Below are 24,625 nucleotides of genomic sequence, written 5' to 3'. Positions count from 1 at the left end.
AAAGAACAGACTCCCACCCTTGAAATTGTCATTCACTTCATTTTGAAGGAGTTGTCATTGCTTTAGGATTTCAAGTTCTAGCCAAAAAGGTGGTGCCCATGATGGTCAACTCTCAACACGATCCAGGTGTTTGAGAGGGAATGGCAGACCTTCTTATAATCATTAGCTATAGGGAGGAGGGGAGGGGGAGTGTTTTCCTCACTTTGCCAGGACTAGGGATCGGGCCTACAGTTCAAGCTAGTCAGATTTGGACACAACCCTCTGTGCATCATTACCAAGTGACGTAGGTGTAGGTTCTTTGGTGAAAATGTACAAAAATCCCTGTTGTCCGGAATAATTAGTGACCAATAGAATGATAACTTTGGAGTAAACCGCAAATATAGGTTTTTCTGTCAAAATCTTGTAGGACATCATCTTTGTATCGCATTGATACCAGACTGGAGGTATTGGTTGTCTCACCAAAACCTCTGTGGTCAAAACGCGGCTGTAATCCATTATGAAAATGAAAGATTTGTCACCAAGGTGTATTAGAATATTGTTTCAACAACACGTGTCAAAATGTTGTGATTTTTACCCTGTAAGGAATAAAATATTGACACCTTTGTTACGTGGTACGAATTCCATTATTTGGTGAATTTGGATTTAAACCCCGAGTTAAACGTTTCTATCACGGTCTTGTAGTGTCCTGTCGCAGACATCATCTTTGTGTAGCTATTGTCCATCAATTGGTATAGTGTTTTGGAGCATTCCTTGCTGAAATATTGTGGAATTCACTCTTGTAGGCAATAGAAAGTGATATTTTTGGCATGTGGTACTAATTACATTATTTGTAAATTTGGATTTAAACCCAAGTAACGTTTTTCTGTCACATTCTCGTAGCGTCTTGTTGCAGACACCGTCTTTGTTTGGCTATTGTTTCATCGATTGTTTACCTTTTCTTTGTTGTTTTGGCAGCATACAGTAAGTCTTACTCACACTATCATGTTTGTTGTTAATGCGGATGCCAGCTCAAACCAAACGTCCATAAAAAACATTCGTTGTAATCATTCGCAAGAGGCAGAAGATCCAACATTTAGACCAGAAGTTGGTTGAATTTGGCCATGCAGTGTTTAAAAGTTATGGCCTGGTGTGACCTCTTTCTCTGAGTCTTGGATCATCCCCTGGAAATAAACCAAAATGAGCACCATTGCTGGAACTTTCCTCTTTTCCTAGTTGGATTTGGTGAAATTTCCTCGAAATGTCATGTGGTGCACATAGTTTCTTTCTAATCATGCTAAATTCACTGATTGGGTGGGGTCATTTTTGTGGATTCCTGCAGAGCAAAGAGTGGGCTTGCAACCGTTGGTTGGGTTCCAGCTGTTGCCAAGCCTTATAAGGTAGGGGCGAGTGGTGACTGGTCATGCTTAGTCGAAAATTATGCCCAATTCATGGCCAAATAATCCTTGCACCATGCAAATCCTTCAGACATGAGCTGCAACATTTTAAAGCAACACGGCTGTTATGATGCAACCGAGCTGTTGTATAGCTCATAGAGAAGTTGATGGTCAAACTTAAAACTAGCAAAATGTAGGTTGGTTTGAGCTGTGTTTTGGTTGTTCTCTGACATGTCTAATTTGAATTGCTGTGTTTCTTTTCATCCCATAAAAACTTCATGTTTCTTAAAGGTTTTAGATCCGGATGGTTTTGTGCCCTTACATGTAACCGCTCTTTCGAGTGCAGTGATGTTTACTGTTCAGATTACCCTATAAATGTTTTCCAAATAACATGACCAAAAAACGTTGGCCTAATATGAGTGTGTTATGTTTTCCAAACCTTTTAAATCCAATGTTTTTCATTTCAAGTTACATTGCACCTATGTCTCATTGATTCATGGATTGGTTTTAGTGACCTTACCTCTCCCTATAACCCATCACTCTGATTTGTCAGATGATATTTTTGCATGTTCAAGTATTACTTGTATTAATCCAGAAAGATTCTGTTTTCAAATTTTGGGCTCCAGAACAAAAACGTCAAGGTGGTTATGAAGTCAACACAAAAACAAAATCAAAAGCTCACTTTACTGGTTGGCTTGAGCCCCGAAGAACTCTTCAGTGAACATCTAAATTCAGTGTGCAATAAAAAGGACAAGTGAACACCAAAATCCAGTGTTTTAACTATTTTAGTGTTTCCTTATAATAGATGTTATGTTGGTCATGCAGTGTCCCATTATTTAAGTGTTACATTCAATTTTGCATGTATTTCCCTACTTATTTTGCACCAGATGTGGCAGCATAACTAACAAGATTAGATTGAATATATATTGAGTGTAGCATGAAAATTGTCTTGTTGCAATAAAGCATGTTACAACTAAACTAGAAATATGAATAATCCAATGCTAAACTAGGAGGCAATAAAAGTAAGGTTCTTTTTGTATCACGTATTAATCAACAAATCAAGACAAAAACTTCTTAACTCTGTTGTCCCTTTCTCTGGTAATTTTCATCTACCAGTCATATGTGTATTGACTGTGGGCCCTCCATCATGTTCAAGGCCTTAGTTTTCTGCAGGATTGAAATGCAGTCTGCTAAAATGGTACAGCTAGATAACAGATAGACCTGAGAGCAGCACAGCTAGTGGCTTGTTTGATTACTTGTGCTGTGCCTATAGATGTGTATGCATCGGAGCAATCCTTTACCCCTGTGACATCACAACTTGCGCTCATGCTGCCCGGCTGAAGTAACCCACTCTCCGAGCAGGTTTTTTGTCCACAGTTTGTAATTTTGAAGAAATATGATGGGAAATGGAAGCAATGGAAAAAAGCTAGCAACAAGTGGGGAATATTCTCGAGTTTCGTTATCATTTGGGGATTTCTGCTGAAGGGCGGAAGACCAAGGTTTAAGAGGTGTCGTAGATCAAGTTGTCGGGGCAAGATAGGTTGAAGGATGTAGGCCTAATACTTGATCCCCCAAATGATTTTATTGGCTTCTGAACAAAAAGAAATGTTTTATAGAGATAAAATCAATGTTTCCTATACTATTTCTCCAGGTTATTCTCCCGGTTTGGTGACCGCTCTCCCAACTTATGCATCTGGGACAACATATTTCCCTAAACTCGTGAAAAAACAAGGTCAGTATTTCTGTCCCCAAGATTATTAGCTATTCCTGTTGCATTCAGATTTTTGTGTGACCACCTTATCGCTGTTTATGCTCTGCGACCAAATCAGCTGTTTACTGCAGGTCTTCTGTGGTTTCCCTCGTAATTGCTTCATCCTCCACAGCAGCTGTAGCTCTAGCGAAAAGTCATGTCTTCTTTTCATAAGGGAACAGTCCTGCAGAATGTGCCTTGGTGTTTAGATGCCAAGTCCACATTCGCAGGAAGCAGTTGGAATAATGCATTCCAATTAAGCAAGCAACTCAGTGGACTTCTTCACTGCTACTGGCTTTACTTAACAGACCATTCCTTTCCCTGTAACTTTCTATGAATGTTGGTCAGGGCCAGTTGTCCATTGTAAGTAAATTTGCAGAGATGAAATTTTAAGTGACTGCCGTATCAGCCATGTTGAAAAGGACACGTGCACTTTAGTTTTAAATTGTGAGGAAGTTCTCGAATTCAAATTGCAGGTCCTGCCCCTGGTCCCCCAAGAAGCGTGAACTACAGGTGGAACGGCAATAACCTTGAGATTTCATGGCTTCCACCCAGAAATACCACTGTTCCTGTGATGTACTATATCATCGAGAGTTACGAGAACGGGAAATGGGTGATGTTTAGCCAAGAGATTGTCAACAAGACTGTATTCGTGATGCAAGGTTTCTTGCCAACCGAGGCTAATTTTCAGTTCCGAGTGATCTCCTATGGTGTGTTGAATGCTAGTGAGCCGAGCAGTGTGGTGAAGCTGGAGCCAAGAACGGCTGGTAAGATCAGATTTTGCACAGCCCTAAATTGCTTTTCAACGACTGTCGCTATCAATCATACATGTATGTTTCTGCAGAGGTGCTAGAAGGTATCATGAACCTGCTTACACGGCTTTCACTTGAGCTCAACCTGTGAAGGACATAGGGTAGGAGCATTCGGTTAGAACCAACACATCCCTTGGATTGTGGGGGGCCAAACACCTTAACAAGTAACTACCTTAATCATGTTAACCTGGCCATCTCATTTTGAAGAAAAAATCCTGGGACTCAGTGTACTGACAGAATGTAGACTGTCATGACATTTATGTATTTCATCTCGCAAATAAGAATGAACTTCTGACATTAAAGAGCATATCATAGAAAAGTATTTGATCCAATACTAATCAACTCATATTCAGTCTGGAGATCTCTTACAATGAAATGACTTGTGATTTGAGTACATTCCACACATGACTGGCTCGAGGGTATCCAACCTGGTTTAGCTTTGAAGCGTGCCATTTTATGGTAATTCAGACTATGTCAATGGCTCTCTATCGACTGTCTATTCATAGATGGATTTACTTATATTATAAGAGCCTTTGACATTCATATAGCACTGATCATTAGAGTTTTCATTCAACCTCTGTGGTATTGGATATGAAAGTCTAGGAAATATATTTCACAAAATTTGGTCTCAGGATTATATTGTAGTGTGATGTAGTATAGGCCGAATGATGATATTTTGGTGTGAAAGTCAAATTTACCTTTGACTTGGATAGTTGCCGTCAAGAATGGATACTACTGAGAAAAACAAAGGTACATCATATTTCTTCGAGAATGGTTTCCATGGTGTAAATTGATGTGCTCGACTCCAGGTCAGGAGGCTGTCAGTTTGGCTTGTTTGACAGGTCAGCTGCAGCAATTTTCAGCTGCTTGTTGATATCCTCCGGCCAGAATTTCTCCACCAGGGCTGAAGAATGGACTGAAACAGTAGATATCTAAACCTTTAGCTAAACGCTCAAAAGAATGGGACTTTTTGAATGACCTGGTGAAAACCTGAGATGGGAAGTGGTTCTCATTTATAAATCTGAGCATTTTCAAGAACACTACCAGATGGTGGCACAGTACTCAACATTCCAATTTGCCAATCTTTATTTCAGAACAAACATCAGGTGGCCTGATCATGTCCCAAGCAGCTATCTGGGGCATAGTCGGAGGCCTCCTTTTCCTACTCGTGGCCGTCATCATGGCTCTAATTGCCGTCAAATGCTTCAACCAGAGGAGGGAGAAGAAGAAGAAGGTCAAATATGGTAGGTTTCTCCTTGTGGCCATGGGCTTGTCCCTTTACTTAAAGTAAACTGCCTTGTTATTTGAATGAGACAAGATGTGGGTTACGTGTAGCCAAGTGTCTGTGTTAGGAATTGCAGCAAAGCCAGGTCGCTTGTGATCTATTGGAATTCCACCTTTTCACCGGACATCACCACATAGGTACGTGGCTCTGTAGTGCTTTTCTCGTGACAAGTGTTTTGTGCTGCCATCTTCCATAACGTCATGAAGTTATCATCTAAAGCTTTATCAAGCACTTCGTTACTGCAGCTTAACTATAGTCTTGTACATGTAGTTCAGAGATGATTTGGGTCAGTTTGTTGCCCTGGCCGAGAGTAGCTTTCTGAATCTCTCATTCCATGATGCTACTCTCTGTGTTGAGGAGTTCAAAACAAAGTTTAAATCTGACTGCGGTTCTGTTTTCAGGCAACGTGAAATATTTTGGACCCAAACAGCTGGATGCCACCACACCAAATGCTCTCAATGCTGCCAAGCACAACAATAGTAATAGTATAATGACAAATGCCAATAGTACAAATTCTCATTCTAATTCAAATCACAGGTGAGTCAAATTTCATAACACAACAATGTTATGGACATTTTTATTGAGAAAATGGGCTGTCACATGATGCTGAGTTGCTATCATGTGACCTTTCAAGTGATTTCTTCGAATTCTGGTAATGGCACAGATCCAACTGAGCTGTTATATCTAAGTTAAATCCATGCCGATTCACGAAATATGACCAAAAAAAATTTTTTTACTGGAAGAACCAAAAGATATTTCGTGATCAACCAAAATAAAAATCGCCATTGCCAAAAAAAATTATTTAAAAAAATTATTTAAAAAATTTAAATTTTTTTATGTTTTTAGAAATTTTCAGATTGGAAAAATGAATACATGTAGGCTTGACATTTTTAGGTTCATGAGTACCTAGTCTCTTGTTGATAGAAGACAAGGAATGAAATTGACATCAGTACATCTCCTTTGAAATATTTCATATTTTGTGCGTTTTCTCTCCAGTTCTCATGTTAGCTACAGACGGAACATACATGACATTGAAAGTATTTCCGTATTTTTTTCACTTGATGCACGCAGAGGAGAAAATAATGTGAAAAAAGGTGAAATTTGTGTGCGAGTATTAGTGTGTGTGCAGTTGAGTCGTGTGTGTGTTTTAACACTGTGTTAAATGACATGTCTTATTGTAAGTTTCTAATGCATGCTTGTTGTTAACTTCGTCAAAAAACTTTTCATCGTCACGATAGTATGTATTCCAGAATTAGGGACACAATCTGGCAAATGAAATCAGACGTGACATGTCTTCAGCACAGTGTATGGAATGCATGTATCTCTCAAATTGTTGAGTTTCAAACTGTATCTCCCAAATTTGAGTTTTAAATCTCCCAAATTTCAAATTTCACCATCTAATCAGTTGCATGTGCACCAATATATCCTTTCTTTTCTTAGTTTGTTTTATTTTGGAGTTTCCCTCACCCTTTGTTTTTCTTTTACCATTGCCATAACGGTTAACTTCATTTCTTACTGTCAAATTTGCAATACAACAATTGCCATTTTCATAGCATGAAAAATGCCGCTTAGACCTTGTGTAAACCCAAGTTTACCCCTGGAGGAAACTTGAGTTCACATTTGGTAAATCTGCTGGATTAGGGGATGGGATTACAGTAAAACATCATAATCAGTGAGGCACGTAAAAAGTGTTTGCAAGATTTCCAGGAACTTGGAGTAACCAAGATTTTTGTGATTTGCTTGCAATCATGATTAGAGGTGACAGTGACAAAATTTGCTTGTTTCAGTTGAGTGCTTTAGCCAAAGAAAGGTTTCCTTAAACATGTCATGTGAGGTATTATAAGTGAACTCATACCTATTCATGAGTTGAACAAATTAGTTGTAAAATTCTTTCCAGTATATAGTACATAAAATACATGTCTGCCTGTTGCAGGCAATATAGCAACCAAAGCGCAAAAAAAAACATTTCAAGAAACCTCCAAGGCTATTACTTTCTCTTGAGCTGAGTAATTTGGCTTGCCATGTTATGATACAAGTTGTTAATATCCATATTCCCTTTTTCAGTGAAGATCATGACAGAAGTTCAGGAGTCGGCCGAAGCCACCGTGTGAAACTTTTCAGACCGTTGCAGAAAAAACGTGTTTTTGTCCTACATAAATCACGCGATTCAATGCGGGAGAATTTTCTCCCAAACGATCGCGTTTCCGGTGAATGTGATAACGAGGCTATGCTCCGGGACTTTCCTGACGACGATGATGCGGGATTCCGAACGTATTCTCCCGGTAGGCGTCACCTGCGGAAGTCACCGCATGGATATCGTGTTGATCTGGAGCATCCGATTGGTCGAATTGAACGGTCACCTGATGGTCGTTTCGTGCCGTATCCAACTGAGGAATGGAAGGAGTGTCCGATGGTACATGACGTCAATGACATCATCACGGAGCCAAATGTGAACTTTCAACCAATAAAAGACCGTCCGTGTCATGAGTACCCGTATCATGATCATGGTTATGCTGTCAGGGGGCCTTATGCTCCGTACGCAGGTCAATATGGTTACCGGCCCGGCCATCATGATGGCTGTAGCATGATGAGCAACATGGGGAGTCTGCGTAGTTCTACAGATTGGCCTATAGATGGCCCCATGTCAGACCCTATGACACGCCAAACCACTTCGTTGGATCGCACTTATCTTACAAGTAGTCCAGACCTGGATAACGAAATCATGCCACCTCTTCATCTAAGTGATTTAAGCTCCGTCCTGCCCTCGTCTCATGAGCGGTTGCGGCCATACCCCAGTAAAAATCTTCTCCCAATGCCCCCTATCATGGGGTTAGATGAGGGAGAGGAGTCCAGCTATGTCGCCTTTAACCCCAATAAGGCAGATCTGCACTTCACCCTTGGTCCGCTGCAACAAGATTCAGTAAGCGGAGAACTGCTCATGCGGCGGATACCCAACGAGCAAAGATCTAGTTCTTTTGATACCTCTCTGTATCCATCATTTGAACGGTCATGTGATAGCAACTCAGCATCACGTGACAGGTCAGGTGATCTCTCCATACCTAGATCACGTCAAAGATCTCAAGATCGATCATATGAAAGTGCACATGATCGTCAGCCTTCAGGTGACAGGTCACGGGATAGATCATTTGACCGATCACGTGATAGATCACATGACAGATCCTATGACATCTTTTCAGATGTTCCTTCACGTGACCAGTCACATGATAATTCTGACATTCCACTTCCATTTGAGAGATCACGAGGTAGATCTCGTGACAGATTCTCAAGAACTGCACAGTTTCATCAACGACACCCATCGCATGTTGGACAACATGACAGGTCACGTGACATGCCAGTATCACATGAACATTACCCCTTACGTGACATGTCACGTGATAGGTCACATAATATGCCAGCATCGCATGAACAACACCCATCAAACGACATTCCAGTAACGCACCAACATTATCCATCACATGACAGGTCACATGATAGATCGCATGACATTCCAGTATCACATCAACGTTATCCATCACATGATAGGTCACGTGACATCCCAGTACCCAGTCAATTTCCGCCAGCGCATGATAGATCACGTGACAGGTCACATGATCGTTTTTCAGACATTCCATTATCACACAAACGACGTTCATCACAAGATCAATCCAGGGATAGAATACCAAACCTCATTCCACCAGAATTCAGCGTTCCATCGATATCCCAGGATTCCTTTGCATCACATGACCAATATACGCCAGATGAGTTCCGAGGCATGCTCCCATCATCTGATGATGTGTTCACCATCGACATTGACCAATCACCGCCTGTGCTGCCGTATCAACCGAGTTACCTACCAAGAGATGTCAGACCTGATAAAAGATCTCCGTATTTGCCACATTGCCAAGAACTGGGAGGTTTGCAGGCGCCTGATTCCCAAGTCTTCTATGATCCTGAACTATCAAAGATATCTGCCAAGGAGGGCAAAAAGCAGGTGGCCAGGGTCCTTCCGTCGCCCCAGAAAGACGAGGGCTCTGACAGCAGCGGGCGACCCATGGAATACACCAGGGACCAACTCCATGGGACTATTGAAAGGATCCGCAACAGTCAGAGGGCGAGGAAAGTGCGTCCTCTCTCTAGTGATTCTGCTTTGGATGCAATTGCACGCCTGAGAAATCGATCGCCTTCTGCCAAAAGGAGACCAGCATCGAGCAATGTTTCACCCGATCGGGGTTCAATGTATGCAGCAAATATTGCCCCGTATAAGGATTATCCAATCAGGCGGACCAGTAGTGCAAGTGTTAGCTCCGGTCTAGGAAGTGGTGTAGGTTCTAGACATGCTTCTGTTGGGATGTACCCAAATGGTGCTGTTGCCCCTGAAAGTTTGTACCCTATGGGCATGGACATGCCCGACACTAGTCACAGCAGTACAAGTGGGATCGGGAGCCGTAATACATCCAATAGTACTGCATCAGCCCTGCCCCCTGGTGACAACATGCAGCTACAGCTTGGCGTGCTCCTCAAACCGCCAGAAGATGTCAGTGACGACTCGTCCATGTTTTCTATTGAGCCTCCGCCGTTAGGCCGCGATGCATCAGTTGACGAAAATTACGAATTTGACACGGAGAACGGTTTAGAATCGGACATCTTGGATATCATTCGTCAGTACCATCGGCCAAGGCAGTTGTCCTTTGATGCAGATAGAGGGCTCCCATCACAGGTTCAGCCATTAAGCCCTGAGGAGCGCTGCGACAAACTGCGCGAGGAATTCCGTGAGTTTCGCCGTCGGCAAATTAGTGGCGAAATTGGTAAAGAATCATCTTTGTGACCTCAACATCACTGCCATTAAGAGTTCATTACATGTTGGAGTGTGCGAAAATAATGTGTGCAATTGGGTATAAATCACTGCATTAATGCACAGCTGTTTCAGTGGAGCGACAACGATGAAATTGACTTGAGAAGAATATCACTGCCATTTCACTGCCATGTTTATTTGACACCATAGGCTACAATGCATTTCATACCTGACAAAAAACAGTTGAACTGGGATGTGATAAGGGTCCGTTGCTAGTCCTGCACACAATACAATCATCTGACACATTAAGCCTACATTACACAGTACAGTTGATACCCATCACAATACAGTTGATATATGTTTAACCCGAGACAAAACAGTTGATTCTATAGACACAGTGCAGTCAAACCTGGCACAATACAGTTGATACCCGGCACAATTATACTGCTGATACATGACACAATACAGTTGACAATACAGTCAATCTTACACAATGCAGTTGCTTGATACATACACTATACTGTTGCTACCAGACACAATACAGTCAACACAATATTAACACATGACACACAACAGTTCATACCTGATGGGATATATTTTACACAATAAGGATGATAAATTAAGCATTTGATTCAAATTTTGCTTCTATGTCTCAGAAATGTGCTAGTTTAGAGCGATTATGTTTTTCTGTCTTACTGAATATTGTTGTGAACGTACGTGGCAGACAAGAACTGGTGCTATAAAATCACATTCGAACATGAATCCAATCTGAATGTAAAAAAATATCCAAATCATCGACTGTGGGATTTAAGTGACTTAGGTGATGGTGTTGTGGCTTGGTTGTAGGAGGTGTCTTCCTCCTTGAAGACAGTACAGAAATGATATAAAAGTTTCCAAAGACTGAGAGCAGAACAGTCGGGAGCCATATCAGCTGTCAAGCTAGTAATCTGGCATAAAATGGAGTTTTTCATTGTAGCACTAGATTCGAAAGAAGTTATACTGGCTCCTGACCGCTTTGCAGTAAAGAGACAACAGGTGCTGTCGACTCACCATGGTTAAGATTGAAAGGTGTAGGCGTTAGAGGTATTGTCAGTATAATGTGTACAGGATGAGGAAGAAAGTGTCTCCGAAAAATGTTTTCCAAATTTGCTTGGCATGCGCTCTTTTTATCGGAATGAACCCAGCAAGTGAACCTGACACTAATAAAGTTGTTTCACTGCTGCAACAGTTTTTTGAATAGATAAGGCATGCATTTGTCAAGCAGGTGGAGGGGGGGGGGGCTAAATAATGCATCTTTTCACGTGTGTAAATATGACCATTCATCACTGTCTGCAGAAACATATTTAACTCCCAATTCTTTTGTGTCTATATCTAAGTTTTCTTGCACCACTTCAAACGAAAGATGTGAATGCGATTTGGGGATAATATTTTCTGAATTTCTCAAGAACAGCCGGGGTCCTATATAGGGTACAACTTGCACTATTATAATCAGTCATTTCATCTGTCAGACACCACATCCCTGATACATTGAGTAAGACTTTTGCCTCGTTTCAAGTTGCATATCAGCTCGTTCTGCACTTGTGAAATAAAAACGGGCAAGATCGACTAGAATAATTTTAGCAATTGACTATTTATTTTGTGAATATTTATTCTCTCAACTGTTCATATTGTGTAGAATTTGTCAAGGCGACTCATAAGATTATAATGTGAATGCACGAATCATCGCCTTCATATTGGGTGAGAATTTTATACAGGGCTTTGGTAGAAAATGTTGAGTAAGTCTTTTGCCTCGTTTCAAGCAGTTTGCATATCAGCTCGTTCTGCACTTGTGAAATATAAATGGGCAAGATCGACTAGAATAATTTTAGCAATTGACTATTTATTTTGTGAATATTTATTCTCTCAACTGTTCATATTGTGTAGAATTTGCCAAGGCGACTCATAAGATTATATTGTGAATGCACGAATCATCCCCTTAATATTGGGTGAGAATTTTATACAGGGCTTTGGTAGAAAATGTTCAGTAACATTTTTCAAAGGATATACTAGAAGGTATGATAATGTTTTTATATTGTATATAATGTACATGTACTGCCACTGGTATCTTAAGTTATTTTACAGTCTACCTCCAACTTCGATTTACTTATCATAATTTGTATATTTCATCTTTTCTCAGCAGTTCAATTACCACTTTTCATTTTGGTTGCAGAAGCTCCAAAACAATGTAGGGGAGGAGAGTGTCGGCACTGGCCACCGTTTTGACCATAACAATGATACATTCAAACATACATGGCAACCACTTCAAGATTCTGGCATTCCCCTGCTAAAACTGATACAAGGCATAGGTAAGTGGCATCCAGGGGGGAGGGGGTGCAAATTACCCCCTTTTTGGGAGAATTTTGAATTTGACCATTAAATATAATTTTTTGGGAGAACGCCCCTCCTCAATCAAAGCCACCTCCCCTCTAAAGTTCCTGGCTATGCCAATGCCAACATGGGGTAGGTTGCTTTCTTCCTACTCTCGTCACTATATGGTCAAAATGGTACCTCCGACACTCCACTGCATTCCTGACAAATACACATTTATATCTCCGCTTTTGGTCGATAAAGGAAAAAACTTCCCTCTGCAGCACATTTGAGATTTTTTATCAAGATTTCTTTCAAATGGTGTTCATTTTGAGCCGCTACGCCACTGGCTAGAAAAAAGCTCACAATTCCGTAAATAAATGTAGGAGCTGAATAGAAATATCAACATTGCCGTTGAAAAAACCTTCCTCTGCAACACAGTTGAGATTTTTTGTCAAGATTTCTTTCAAATGGTGTTCATTTTGAGGCGTTATCGGTTACGCCGCTCGTTAGAAAAAAGCTCACAATTCCGTAAATAAATGTATGAACGGAATAGAATTATCAACATTGCCGTTGTATGATAGCTGTTGTGTAGACAGAAATACAAATACTGTAATCAAGGTTTCAAAGTTGCATGCATGGTAACTGCACTACAGCATTGTGTACATTAGCATTTCTATTTTCCTGACCCACAATGAAATACGACTGGCGTACCGGCCCGGGAAATAATTTAGATAATGGTGTGAACCAAAGTTAATCAGCGTGCGTTTTATAATTACAGTAATATTTATTACATCTCGAGGCTGATCTTAAATTCTCCAAAATGACTGCTAGTAAGACAAGATGAAGGTGTTCTGAGTGAGTTACACTTAATAAGATTATCACTTTTGTTCCAGAAAGTAAATTAACAAGATAGCTCTTTTCGCTGTTGGTACTTAGGAAGAAAGATTTACTAACCAATCATAAGATAACCCTTCAGGGTTGATAAGCCTAGGGTGATGCATGTCTTCCCTTACCTTGGGGGGGGGGCAGTACTAGATACATATTCAACGATACATAACAGCTAGGGCAAGTGCGTTCATTGTTCAACGTGAAACAATTTATTTGGGCCATGTATGCCGACTTAATGCTTATTGTCCTCTTGTAATATTTTGTGCAGCTTGTAATGTTTACAACTTCACCCAAGAAATAGCTGTGGCTGCCAATTGCGTACTTGCGGGTAATCTGTTTCACTCCAGACTGAAACTTGGTGCTGAAAAAAACCTGTCACTTCTCGAGAGCTTTGCACTCTTAGAAAGGTTTTTCGGCCATTACAAATATGCTCCCCAAAGAGATTCGTCAGAAAAGTGAAAAACTCTTGGAGACTCTTCTCAATCTCAAAAATATAATTTGTTTATGTTACAAAAACTTCTAAAACCCTTTTTATGTTGGCCCAAAAACTGAAGCCCAAAAACCTCAATTTCTAAGAGTGTGTAGGTTCTCGCCTGATTTGTGGACAAATTCCTTATCAAGGCCTTGAAAGATCCAAATCTTTATCATACCGGTAATTTTGTCTTCTGTCCCTCGCATTTGTGGTCTACTTCATTTATATTGATATGAGTTGTTTTTAATTTCATCGGTTTTGAATGCACTCATTTTTGCATCACATCATTAATCTCACGGTCCGGCTAGATTTGGTCACAAGAAACGTACTTAAGAAATGTAAAAAGTGTAAATTAACCAGTAGGGCGGTTGAGTTAAATATTTTTTCCAGAGGTGCATTGTAATGTACAAACTAGTACATGATAATTATTTGTAATTTGTAAATTGAGGCAAAAATGCAAAAGGTCGATTTCAAATTTTGTTATACATGGAGCGGAATTAGTATTATCGTTCAAGGGGGGTGAGGTTTGCTTGGGTGGATGGACGAAAGAGGATAAGTGAGGCAAATGCTCACTATCAACAGCACTACCATCTTTCAGTGGCAGTATTCCCAAAATCTGCACAATACAACTTACTGCTGAAACAGTCTTGAGAGAGCTAACCTTGCTGAACTAAAGTGCTGCACAAACACTGTGACCGGCGATTATAATCGCTGCTCTATGCGACCAAAACAGAGATCATAACAACACGGTCCCGTTAACAATACATATGCTTACAACTGTACAAGTGGAACAAATTTAAAAAAAATTGAGATCATGTAAAGATTTGAAATCGGCCTTTTATCTCACGATGATTAGGGGTCATTCACCCACATCAACATTTTCTTAGACATACAAAGAGTACACATAGGCGACAGCTCCCCCCAGAAATTATACCAGAAACATTTTATATGAGGGTCAATTTTGATAAGAGGGTAATTGCCTCAAAAATTAACCAACATTTTCAGAAAATGTGCAAAATGCACCAAAGAGCAAATCTTTTCCGACCTGATTTCTGTTTGGAAATTTGGAAATGTTGATGGGTGTGGATGGTCCCTTAAACATTCTGTCAAAATGTACAATAAAGGTGTTGTTGAAATCATTGTAGTTTTGATAAAGTGAGATCCTTGAACACTGTAGTGTTGGTATTTAGTGTTCATTTCAAAACATGTGTTGCAATATCTGAGGGAGTTAGATCAAATCTAATTAGCTTTATAACCCGTTGTCTGACTTTGTTAGAAATCTCTACTTGGGAGGAATATTGCATTTACTAAGTGAGATACTTAATAGCAAATGCACATTCTTATATTCCCACTTCCTCTCAGAAAAGTGGTTCAAACTAGTGCTCTTTACTTCCAAAGATGAGGTGTCAGCGGACTGCTCCACTCAAAATTGAGGAATGCAGATACAGAGATAGGTTCTGTCGGGGGTCGAGGGTCACAGGTTTCAGTACATGAAGCCAGGTGGCTCGAGTCATGGTCGTATTGTCAGATTGTACATTTAGCCATTTGGCCCTAGCTGGAATTCAAAACATTTGATTTGAAGGTGCTATACTGTATTACTGTAATTAATTATTCTCGCATTTGGTTCTCTTTGAAGCCAAAAAATATGTTTATTTTATTTGCTGAGTAAATGACGCCGTAATTAAAGGGATCCTATAGGCAGGCACTAAATATAAGGTTGGTCAGATTATAAAGTCATCAATAGGGGTCTCTCCTAACTTGCCGTAAATCAAAACTATTCAAGCTTGTACAATGAATATGTTTATCGCTGAACATGGATGAAACATGACGGAGTCTCCCTGACTGTGCAGATAAGTCATGTAAAGACCACCAGTTTGACCTGCAGCTCCAGCCTATAGACCCCTTTTAAGGTCCTCCAAAATGTTTGATCCTCTGACAATCTAACTTTTAGCAGAGAAAATCATAGGTAACGTTTACGCAAATTATATAAACACGGAAAAGTTTGCATGCCTTTGCAGATGATCCGGAAAATATGTGGCAGCGAAGCAGAATTGAAAATAGTCAGACAAAAGATGTGGATTGCTTGTTTTTGAAGCTTTTTTTTGCAGCGCATAACTGGGTGTCTCCCATTTGTACCGAATGACGATACGTATGATAATATACCGGTATTGGATTTGTATTTTGGGTCTTATTTCCTAATGCAAAGCAGATAAGTGTATTGTGAACATATATATAGGATGTTAACAGTTGCGCCCATTCCTTTCATTTTTTGTAGAACATAAATTAAAAGTTTATTTTACTGTCAAGTTTGGTGCACATGGTTGTTCACATCGAGGGTGACAGCCTGCACTACAGGAATTTGCCACTCTGATTGGTCAAAAATAGTAATGGAAAGGTTACTCAAATTTTTACTTTTCAGTCCCGCAAATTGTTCCCTCGATTGGATCAGCCTTGTGGCCGTACCAATGTATACTATTGCGTGATAACCCGATGTCTTCGACAGGCAGGCAGCCTTTCTAAAACTGACATTTGATGAAACCATCTTATTGTGTTGTGAAGGACACCATGTTGATTTGACATGTTTGATAGACACTAAGGTTGCATGCGTATTCTGTTCTAACACAAATTACCATTTTGTAATCATAATAATTAAATTTTGCTAACCCGGATGTTGTAAGTCTCCTCTAATTTTGTGGCCAGCACCTTGTAAAAGAACGTTGATTTGACATAAACTGAGTTATGTGGGTTCCATCGTTCCATATATTGTCGAAAATGTAATGATGATGATTTTTTAAAATTTTGCTATACATGTACTGGATGATGTTGTGTTGGTTAAATAAATAGTGTCCTTTAATTTCGTCGTCGCATTGTTTTACAACGTTTAAAGCTTATGCTTTTTGGTATTACTTTGTTTTCAGCTGATATTAGACCAATACAAACTTTCTTTTGATTGTGTGCATTACAATGATATTATGTGAAGTAAATAGTTTATTCCACATTGTTATATCACATATTTTGGTTATTCATCTCTTTATATCAAATGATGCACTGTCAGGCTTACATCATAAGTGGCACTGGGCTTTACGGATTGGCTTTTTGAAATGATTCACTGCACTTTTGGACCATGTAAAAACCAGGGCCATGTTTAACTTTTTGGTCCTGGGGGCAGTAGGCTCCCTGGGGAGCATAACACCACGAAGCAGGCAAAATCTGCATGTAAAACCAATTTTCGGAGATATCTGGGAGGAGCAGTTGCTCCCTTGCAGCCTCCCCAATTGGGGCCCAGAAAATGCAATTTTAAACTACGTGAAAACTCAGACATTTGTTTTAGCTTGATGCATTGCACTCTTCTGTACTCCAAAAATGCATAGCTCTGTGATCTGATGATACACTGCACTTATCTCAGTATAAAAATATCTGGCACTTATATTTCTATTCCAAGACCACTTGTTATATGTTCTCCAGGTCTGGCCCTCTTTCCCAAATTTTGGGATTGATCGACCACTGGAATATAAAAGAGCAAAGAAGCTCTCACTCAATAAATTAATATGTATTGACAAAAGTTTCTGTTATCAACCTCCAAAAACAAACAATATTTATATGTATTGATAAAAGTTTCTACTGTTATCAACATCCAAATACAAACAATATTTATATTTATTGATAAAAGTTTCTACTAGCTGTTATCAACATCCAAATACAAACAATATTTATATTTATTGATAAAAGTTTCTACTGTTATCAACCTCCAAACACAAACAAAATTTATTCGTATTGATAAAAGCTTTTGTTATCAACATCAAAATACAAACAATATTTATATTTATTGATAAAAGTTTCTACTGTTATCAACATCCAAATACAAACAAAATTCATATATATTGATAAAAGCTTTTAGAAGGTCCAGAATACTTCAAGTACATGTGAGTTGGAACTTGTTTCAATGATGCTATAAGCAAAAGATGCTTCCAATTTGAAAATCCTGATGGTTTTGAAATAGTGCACAACGGGAACTTCATCCACTATTAAAAGATGAAAACCAAATTTCAAGATTTGCCACATCCAGATGATGTCGCTAAACGCACGGGCAGTTTGATTTCCTCGAAGGTAGAGTTAAGGCAAGTAGAAGTGCAGCCCTGAATGAAAAGTTAAAAAGAATTAACTTGAATCGGAAGTTCATAAAGAGCACTCACTTGATTTATTTTTAAGCCATGGAACTGGAAATTTTGTATGAATTCTCGACTCATGAAGCACATAAACATACATTGATGGCACGCTTCCAAATATTTAGCTTCATAGATAGATACTCTAATATATTCACCGGAGGAAGAATTCTAGTCTTTTGCTATACTGAATTCAGTTGGCCATTATGATTCTGAGGCTTCCTAAATATCTCCAAAACGTCGCTGGCATTGCTATAGGAAGTTCAAAGATTACGAGTACAAGTACATTTTACTGGTACTGATGTGGTAGTGTGGCTTATTTAATCCACTTTGGGGCACATGGTCTTGTTCCTCTACAGGGCTCATCAGAAGTTTCAGTTCTAATACCAGGAAAACAACAGCAGGTGAGGTGAACTTACCATGGCAAAACCAATCCCATCTTGCAAAATCTATTTAATCGTTGTGGCATTGTCATCTAGCTCTGTCAGTACCACGTGATGTAAAACACTGATTATGAACAATGTAAAGATTTTGTATGAAGCTGTTGTACAAAAATCAAATGCCTCTGTCGCAACACATTTTGAACAATAAGGCTGTTACATGTCATGAATTTAAAATATACGCTTCAGATTCAGGGTGTCAGAACAATGCGGCTGGCATACATCAAACATGTCGAAAGATCTAAAATCTTAGTTTGCATCTACATGTAGCAATGTCATATCATGGTGTTAGATGTAAATTCTCAATACTGGTAGAAGAGCAATGTTTTGTTACACTGTCTTCCCCAGGTACGTAAAACATGTTTAAAGGCATACACTGTTCCTTAAATATCTGAAATTTGTAATTGAATTTGAAAATTTCAAATTGTGTAAATACGTACTGATAAATTTCTGCTTTTCTGTTGTGTCGACCGATAAACAAATACTATGAATACCAAGTTAAGCAAATTCATATGCACAATAACTGCACTACAGCAATGTATATAACCATGTAGGTATTATCATTATCTCCAACCGCATTTCTATTTTCCTGGATCATCAGTAATTACAAACGAACGGCAAACCCCTTAAAGCTTTATAGGCTCTTTAAACAAAATGTATTGATGTTTTAGTGCACAGATGCAAGCACGACTGTCTTGACTGGTCAACATGACATTTTTGTGGAATAAGATTGACAATTTGTCTCGGATGAGTTCTGTTATACAGAAATTTGAGGATGAATCACTGTATCTGGAGTAATAACAAAGTATCTGAAATTACCGTTGAATATGATATCTTGCACAAAAGTCGGAAGGTATTTCACTCCCTCAACATAATTGGGTCAAGTTTAAAGGCCATAACTCCAGGTATTTTGCCATTTTCTGCTGTAAGACGATTTCAAAAGTGTACCAAACACTTTATACAATACAGAAAACCCAGGTGTCGTGGCCTTTAAGGTAAGGCTGACTCATGACACTCAAAGTATAAATTTATTCTTTTCTAACATCGCTGACGTTAAAAATGGGTTTGAATTTCCCGGTTGTATATCTTCGAAAGAGATTATATCTTATTATAACTGCTTTGTTGCATTCGTCAAGCACCTTCACCAAGTTTACAATGTAGTTATTTTATATTATGTTTGTTATCGTTCAGTGCTGACAACAAGGGTGTAATCTGCCTGGCCCTTCTAAAAATGATACTAAAATTCTATTTCATGAAAATGCTTTTCAACTTATTTAAATTTCCAAAGTAGTTAAAAAATGTGCCATTTGACAAGAAATACTGACAACTTTTCTCTGTAGTCTGAAGCTTTTTTTACATGCAACATGTGCAATGCCATTTCATGAAATGAACCTTAGTCTTAAAAATGCATCTCGTGAAATGAACTGTAGTCTAAAAATGCATTCTGTGGTACCATGCCAATGTGCGTATTGAAATATCCCGGAAAATATTGTTGCAGCTGTAAAAATCGTCGACACTAACAAATATTTTTTAAATTGAGTGACTCATGTATATTGGCGGTGGTGCTGGTATTTCAGGAGTCGCTCATGTTTCAGGAATCACTGGTTTTACAGAATCCTGGCCCTGACGTACTTCTTTCAAATATGTAATGATTGCAACAACTGCTAAGAGAGGTTCTCTGCTGTATACGAATCGCTACAGTTGAATATTTTAACGGTTGTCAAGGACGTTTTTGGGAAACGTTATTGATGATGAGGCAGTTCTGTGTGTGGAGAGTGGGAATCTGCGCCAACTTCTACAATTTGAATATTCTCTATCATATCTTCTGTAATTCTTAGCTCAGGTTTTGTTTGATTCTTTGAATAAGTGCGACACGCTGACTCGTCATTGGAGAAATCTGCTTATCTTACAGAGTACAGTGCGAAAGTCAGGACAGGACAGTCCATTTTGACCACAACCATTTCGGACCACGGACCATTTCTTAGGAATCATTCTTGACCATGGCCATTTTGGACCAGTCTTCATGAAAAATGACATGGTTAGAAATGGTTCCAATGCAATTGTCCTAAGGCAATGAAAGTGGCAATTGTGGTCCGAAATGGGCCATACAATCTATTCTTGATTTGCACACTAATAAAAAATTATAGCTCCTGTACATGCACATCTTGGCGTCATACTCTTGGCACACTCAAGTGGTGAGACATACATGAAAGCATTTATAATCAGATTCTTCATGTGTTTATCTTGTTCTTCTTTAGTGTATTTATGATATACCAATGAATATTCTCCAGACTTTCCGCTTCACACGTACACCAACCGAATATTTTGTTGTATAATTTCATTGTACTTTTACTTGATTAGATCTGCCGCTGAGTTCCTGATTCCTCAAAAAGGCAGTTGATATTTTATAGGAAGTCCTATTAAGACCCTGAATCAAGATCCTGAATCAGTCGCTTAGTTCACTGAATTCAAACACTTCATTGAAAACCTAGTTAAAGTCTTTGGATGCAGTGTTTTTATCAACACTTCTTTGAATCCAGTTGCATTTAGTAAAACCACTGAATAATGTGTTATTTGCACACGTTACAAGTCCCTGAATTACTTCACAATTAACTTCACAAATGCTGCATATTAGTTAATTCCCAGATGCGGTGGTATTCAGTTCCATGTAAGAATGCTGCATATCAGTTAAGTCCCAGATGCAGTGCTATTCAGTTCCATGTAAGAATGCTGCATATCAGTTAAATCTGAGATGCAGTGCTATTCAGTTCCATGTGAGAATGCTGCATATCAGTTAAGTCCCAGATGCAGTGCTATTCAGTTCCATGTAAGATTGCCGCGTATCAGTTAAGTCGGAGATGCAGTGCTATTCAGTTCCATGTAAGATTGCTGCGTATCAGTTAAGTCTGAGATGCAGTGTTATTCAGTTCCATGTAAGAATGCTGCATATCAGTTAAGTCTGAGATGCAGTGTTATTCAGTTCCATGTAAGAATGCTGTATATCAGTTAAGTCTGAGATGCAGTGGTATTCAGTTCCATGTAAGAATGCTGCATATCAGTTAAGTCTGAGATGCAGTGCTATTCAGTTCCATGTGAGAATGCTGCATATCAGTTAAGTCTGAGATGCAGTGCTGTTCAGTTCCATGTAAGAATGCAACGTATCAGTTAAGTCTGAGATGCAGTGCTATTCAGTTCCATGTAAGATTGCTGCATATCAGTTTTAGACCGAGATGCAATGCTTCTTCGACTACACAGTACATCAGTATGAAGCATAGCCATAAAGCAATGGTGTACCCCTCAAACCACAGACTACTTGTATTTTGTGAGTCCGACTATAAACACAAGACTTAGTATTAGGTAAATTACTTATGTGGTGTCACAAAGTTTGAATATATTTTATCTCGTGCATCGTGCAAATGAACTTTTATCAGAACTGATCAAATGAAACATCAATGATTCTATTGTTGTCAATTGCATAATGCCTATTTTGTGATGGTTTGGTTCTTTTGTTTTTATTTTTCTGGTGACTTTTTATTGTGTGTTCATATTTTGGTTATAATTATGAACAAAAATTATGTAAAAAATAAATTTAGTAGGTAGGTACAGTTAATGTTCATGAAAATTTTTTCGATTTCTAATCATTTCTGCAATAAAGCACTCACAAAAGAATTTAACATGCTAAAAGTATGAAATTATCAACGGATGCCATCTTGCTTGTCATCCAATCGAAAATGCATATAATGTCAACATTTTTATGTCAACAAGGTTGTCATGGTTGTATGTCATCACTGTGGTATAGCATCCGAATCTGGCTATAATCTTATCCAATTCAACACAATATAAAAACATTGGGTGATATGAATAAAGACTAGTAAATGATTTTACTTCAGTTTTGTACAGAAAGGCCTAGTGTAAATGTACATGGGGTTTTCAGTAAAAGCAATTGCTAGTCTTTATTCATATCACCCATTGTGTGCCTACTCGATATCATAAAATTGAATGCCCCTGTATTCATGGTATCCAAATATGAAAAGCTGCCATGAAATTCCTCCCCGCATATATCTAGTATAAAAAATCTGGAAATCTTCTTGTAGTGTAATTTGGGTGGAGAAAATTTCATCCATTAATTGATGTATTAAAAGTATTTGTGTCTAGATAATGCCAGGCAAAGTTAACTGAGTTACTCTATGGAGGGTAGTTCTGTGCTGTATCAGAAAATGGTTACAGCTGTTTGTCATACTGTTAGTGTACATTTTCTGATGTATGTCTGCAGAGCCCCCTGGTCAGGAACTGGGTTATTACACTAATTGATGAGTGACCCAGGGCAGCAATGTCTCAAGACAATTTGGTTCAAATATCATGATCAAGGTATGGAATATGTTCTTTTATGGTTCGGTCCAGTGATCAAGTTATTGATCTACAAGTTAAATTAGTTTTAATCAAATGAACCCATAGTGACGAAAAAGTCTGATCTCTTATTGTACAGGTATAGTCAAAAACTCATTACTTAAAAGTAATGCGTTTTTGGTTTAGTGTATCATGATTCTAGATAATCAATGTTGTACTTGTACAGCCAATGTGAGTTTTTACAGATAAATAAAGCATCATTTTACATACATTGTCGTTCGTCTCGTTATTCGCAAGTGATATGATGCTGTGATGGTGATGATAATGATGGTGATCTATACCACCTCATCGTCAGTATATCAGTTGAGCGTCTGTCACTTGGACCTCTTGTTATGGAATTCCTGAACGTCTTGGGTTACTGCATTCTGAATTTCAGAGATGTTTCTATGCAGCTTCACGTCCACCAAGGAAGACCTTGGAGGCCAAACCTTGAGTGTCAAGATAGGAGGCCTTCTGGTGTGTAATTAAATGGCCGAGTCCATTTTGGTTGAGGGAAACCGAAAAAAACCTCTGGCATCAGGGAGCAAGAACATCTTGTTCCAGGTCGCCGCGTTTGGAACAAAGTCTTGTTCGGTTTACTACATCCTGTCTCGCTTGTCCCTAGTACCGGACATTGTCAAGGCAACATCATTTCGGCAATTAAATTCGCAATCTTTTCGCCATGCGTATTTGACGACAATGTCACAATCTGACCACATTATGGACATGCAGTGATATGTATAGTCTTCATGCAGAACACGTTTACATACCGTAGCAAGCAACATTGGTAGTTCTAGGCACCCCCATCACAATGACACCTTGTAAACTCTGTCCTATAAGACAGACGATCGCGAGGTTGTGACATTACTACAGCGTCTTCAGACAACTATCCATAATATCACTGTTGCACAGTCTGTGATGATATTATTGCCTTTTTTTCATACGTCGTAGTCTAGTGGTTGTGGTGGCTCCATGCATGGCACTTGAACGGTCTGTTTTTGTATTGTCTTGCGGTGACATTGTCTTCGTGCCTGTTTGTGATAGACAGAATCTCTACCCCTGTGTAGGTCGGTTTTTCGTCAAACGCATCTATCATATAGTTCGTTGCTTTTCAAGTACGGCCTGGCTGGTTTGATGAGACATGCAGTCACATCCAGGCCGAATCAGTCCTGGCTGCTCGACCGTGTTGACAAGGTGAGAGCAACCCCTGCGAAATGAATTTTACCTTAGGTGGATTTTGTTGGAAATAGCTGGAATTTCCAGCTCTTGGCTGGAATAAGCTGACACTTTGAATTTAGAGAGTTTCATCGAAAAGTTATAGCTGGCAAAAGCTGACAAAAACTGGAACTTTATCCATGGGGTGGAAATTCTTGGCATTTTCTGGAACTTTACTTTTCGTAAAAGTTCCAGCGCTGGAAATCTCTGTCACTTTACTATGAGATTGTCAGAGCTGGAATTAGCTGGAAATTTCAAATTCGATGTTTCTGACAATTGTTGGAAAAAGCTGGCATTTGCTGGCATTATGCAAATTGCTATTATGTTATGCAATTCTATCATGTGGTCTTATCACCTGACCTATCCCATGATGCATTACACCTCAGACAGGAACTGGTAGGTTTGAATTTTCAAGTCAAACAAAGAAATCATGTGGGAGCTCTTCTTATTTCTTGATTTTTACCCCGAATTCGATATCAAGATATCCAAAGTTTACACAAATTGAATTGGAACACATAAGGATTCAAATGAATGCAAAAAGGGTAATCTGGACAGGCCTTGAGGTTGTTTTTTTAGCATATGATGAAGCCTGAATCAGTGTATGTGCTGTAAGCCTGTATTATTGTATGCATGATCGTAGACCCGGACGGTATCATAACTGTAAGATTTTGCATGGGAGATGTCCACAGCTCATGACTCA

The 24,625-nt window shown here is 39.1% G+C and overlaps 1 protein-coding gene across 1 annotated transcript in view; it reads left to right on the top strand.

The window, feature by feature from the left end:
• LOC135502063 (uncharacterized) overlaps positions 1–14,231 on the top strand; it is a 149,934-nt gene extending 135,703 nt beyond the window's left edge. Inside the window, exons 10-14 of the mRNA XM_064794547.1 lie at positions 3,025–3,105; positions 3,600–3,890; positions 5,030–5,179; positions 5,622–5,757; positions 7,285–14,231. Of these exons, the coding sequence (XP_064650617.1) occupies positions 3,025–3,105; positions 3,600–3,890; positions 5,030–5,179; positions 5,622–5,757; positions 7,285–10,045 (3,419 nt within the window). The 3' untranslated portion in view covers positions 10,046–14,231. The remainder of the gene's footprint in view (positions 1–3,024; positions 3,106–3,599; positions 3,891–5,029; positions 5,180–5,621; positions 5,758–7,284) is intronic.
• Positions 14,232–24,625: the final 10,394 nt, after the last annotated feature.

Source organism: Lineus longissimus, chromosome 18, assembly GCF_910592395.1.
Source record: "Lineus longissimus chromosome 18, tnLinLong1.2, whole genome shotgun sequence".
Classification (NCBI taxonomy): Eukaryota; Metazoa; Nemertea; class Pilidiophora; order Heteronemertea; family Lineidae; genus Lineus; species Lineus longissimus.
The sequence above is the reverse complement of the archived record's forward strand: the minus strand, read 5'-3'. Positions and strand labels throughout refer to the sequence as shown.